The following is a 3,269-nucleotide window of genomic DNA, read 5'->3' on the forward strand; positions in this document are numbered from 1 at the left end:
AGCGGGGAGGCGCCTGGAGGAGGCGGGACCAGTCCTGGGCGACTCGCGGGGGGCCGAGGGCGGGGCTTGAAGCGGCCCGACAAGGCCGGAGGGGTCGGGGTTGGGGATTGGGAGCCGGGCCAGGCGCGCTCGTGCTCTGGGTGGAGAGGTTAGGGTGTCCAGGCGGGGCCAGGCGGTGCTCGGGTCCCTGAGTGTGGTTTGGGGAGGGAGTCAGGGCGTTGCGGGTTCTGGGAGGCGGGACTTGGGGAAAGTTGGAGGCGGGTGCAGGAGGCGGCTCGGGCGAGCTTTGGGACCTGGGAGGTGGGGCCATGGTCGGAAGGGGCGGGGCCAGGCGTCGGCGGGGCGGGGTCAGGGTTTGGCGCCACACGAAAGCTGGGCAGAGCCGCGAGCGCTCCCCTGGGAGCGTCCCCTGAGGCTGAGGTGCCGGTAAACATTCTCGCTGTTCCCGCACTTGCCCGAGGGTTTCTTTGTCGGGGGCAGCCCCCCCCCCTCCCTAACCTAGCCCTGTCCCCGTTGGCGCCACCTCTCTGTGTGAATGGGCAAAAGGGACCCTGACCGCCCTCATGCCCCTGGAGGGGGTGCCGCCTACTCAGGCCCGGGGTCCGTGGGCTCCGGCCATGGCCGCCCTTTCCCTCCTTGGAAAAGGGCATTTAGGTCAAAGTGTTTTCCAAACTGGCTGGCACACGGAGGGCGAAGAGAAACGGAAGAGAGGCAGGCCACCCCAGGTGGGTAGGTGGCAGGGTTAATAAGGGAACTTATTTAAGAGTCGTGTCTGGGAAGTCTCCAGAGGAGTAGGTCTCCGCGCCCCTCGCCAGAATCTTAAACGTTTCCGTAGAGGCCTTCAGTCGTACCCAGTCCAGGGGGTCCATCACCACAGTTCTCTCAAGGCTGTGTTCTAGAACCCGCTCCCACTTTGGGGCCGGCGGGCAGGGGAGGGGTGAGGCGCCTCCACCTGCCCTGGCCCGCTCGCAGGTCAGCCTGAGGTCACGTCCTCTCCATGACCTCCTCCGACAGAAGGCAGGAGCTCTCGCTCCCCCAGCCTTTGGGTCTGTCCCTAACCCAATGGGGACTTTTGTTCACCAAATACTTATTAGCACTTCCATGCTTGGCACTGGGGATGCAGCAGTGAGAAAAACCAGGAGTGGTCCCTGCTCCCCGGGGCCTCAGGGGCTCTTGGGGGAAGGGGACATGGAAGTAATCACGCACCTACATGCAGAAGCATGATGGCATTAGATGCCAGGCAGGCGAACTCGGAGCGGAGTGGGAGTGAGACTATGCAGGACAAAGGAGTCTGAAAGAAGAGTAAGGGGGCTCTTGGGTGTTGTGGAGTGGTACAGATGCAGGGATAGGGAGGAAAATTACAAAATAATTTCTGTGTGACATAATCATGTCTTGAGTGAAAAGGCAGGGCAGATAGTTCCCAACTTACCAGTGCTGCCCCTGGAGTTTGAACTGTGTTCAAAGTCTACACGGTTAACTTCACAAATCTCTCACAAAACTCTACTTAGAAGCATCTCGAGAGCTAATTTGCAGAAGGCAGATGAGAGGACAGATGAAATCTCATTACCCCCTTTGGATGAGCGACACTGGAGCCCTGTTCAGCTATGAGAACTAGAGAGGAGAGAATTAATTCTAATTGAATGCATTTATTTTCTCATATCTTTTGTGCTTTTTCCACAACCAAGAGAGCACAGGATCTGACACAAAAATGGCTTATCTTTCATTCCTTCAACACTTGTTGACTTGAAGAAAGAAGGTGCGCTGTGGCGATTGCTGTGTTTTCACATGGAATTCATGGTTTCAGGTTCTGAGATGTTGCAAAAATCCCCCTAGTCACAATGTCCGGAGATAGAGTTACCAGTGATACAACAATGAGTCTTAACTATGATTTGAGTCTTGGTCCTAAAGGGCGACTCTCGGGATTTCGGTCAGGTGCACTGGTTTACTTTTGCTGTTTTGATCAGCGCTCTGCCTGCAGTAGAAAACCAATGGCAACGGGTCAGTTAAACTCATAAATATAGGGCTTATTCTAGGAACACACATAATAGCTATTATCTTCCCTCTGAGGAGTGAAAGGACATGTATAGTTAATGACAGAGTAACACTGTCTGATGTTATACTAAGATATTAATAAACCTAGGCTGGTCCAACCTTACCTAATGCCATAGATGGGAAGCAGGTTGGGGAAGGATCCTGAGTAGGCTGCAGCATTGATCTACACCCAGAAGAAACCTTCATCTTTGTGTGAGGGCTCTCAGGAGGGACAAAGGTGATACATTTCAGGTCTGAATCTGGAAGGATCAAGGCACTGAAGGGATGTTTAAGGTTTTATGGACCTCAAAGGTGTGGTATGTTCAGGCGTAAGTGAAGATTAGGACTGCCGTTTAACATAAATAAAAATTGCAGGTGGTGTTGATATGGAGAGAAGCATTAGGACATCCCAGTGGTCCTTCCAGTGGCAAGAGGGATGTGCATGAGCACATGCCAAATTAGTGATTCAGCTTTTGGATTTGAGGCTTTCATTAATAGTAATAATAATAAAAACCTAATGCATTTTAACTGTATGGAATGGTTGCCTTTTAGAAATTATGCTGTGGGCATGGCAATTCAATCAGTACATTGCAGTTTTTCCTGTATCTCTCCTATGGCTAATGGTTTCTGTAAAAAAGGACCAATTGATTTCTTTCTAAAATGTTGCTTCAGGGTGTAGAGACCTTTATAGGTCATGTTTCAACTCACAGGAAAATTTTATAGTTTAAATAGAAATTACGTTAACTGTGGGCTTTGAAATGGAGTTAAGGTTAAGTAAAGTTCTGCCTTTCGGTAGTTTATAGTGTTCGGCAGGTCCCCATGCTATGTCCAAGTAGAAAAATGGTCAGGGTTGGGTGCAATAATATGGAAGGCTCAGTCTCATGATAAACTACTGAGATGTAGAAAGCAGTGCACCAGCTCATATAATGCTTTGATTGGTGGCAGAACCAATATTATGGGTTGAATTGTCCCCTCCCCCCCAAAGATATGGTAAAAGTCCTAGGTATGTGACCTTATTTGAAAATAGGGTCTTTGCAGACATAATTAAATTAAGATAGGGTCATACTGGATTACAGGGGTCCCTAAATCCCATGACTGGTGTCCTTAGAAGACAGCGACACAGGGAGAAGGGGCTGTGTGACAATGGAGGCAGAGATTGGAGGAAGAACATCAAGGACTGTTGGCAACCACCAGAAGCTAGAAGAGGCACAGAAGGACCCTCCCCTGCAGGTTTCAGA

The 3,269-nt window shown here is 50.8% G+C and overlaps 1 protein-coding gene across 1 annotated transcript in view; it reads right to left on the reverse strand.

Annotated features, from left to right (window-relative positions):
- Window positions 1-1,902: 1,902 nt before the first annotated feature.
- The window catches only part of LOC307115462 (ectonucleotide pyrophosphatase/phosphodiesterase family member 7-like), a gene marked incomplete at both ends in the record, with an annotated part of 29,758 nt that continues 28,391 nt past the window's right edge, over window positions 1,903-3,269 (reverse strand). Inside the window, one exon of the mRNA XM_079798672.1 lies at window positions 1,903-1,972. Coding sequence (XP_079654798.1) covers window positions 1,903-1,972 — 70 coding nt within the window. The remainder of the gene's footprint in view (window positions 1,973-3,269) is intronic.

The sequence above is a fragment of the Cnephaeus nilssonii genome (genome assembly GCF_951640355.1).
Source record: "Cnephaeus nilssonii genome assembly, chromosome: 2".
In the NCBI taxonomy this organism is placed as follows: domain Eukaryota; kingdom Metazoa; phylum Chordata; class Mammalia; order Chiroptera; family Vespertilionidae; genus Cnephaeus; species Cnephaeus nilssonii.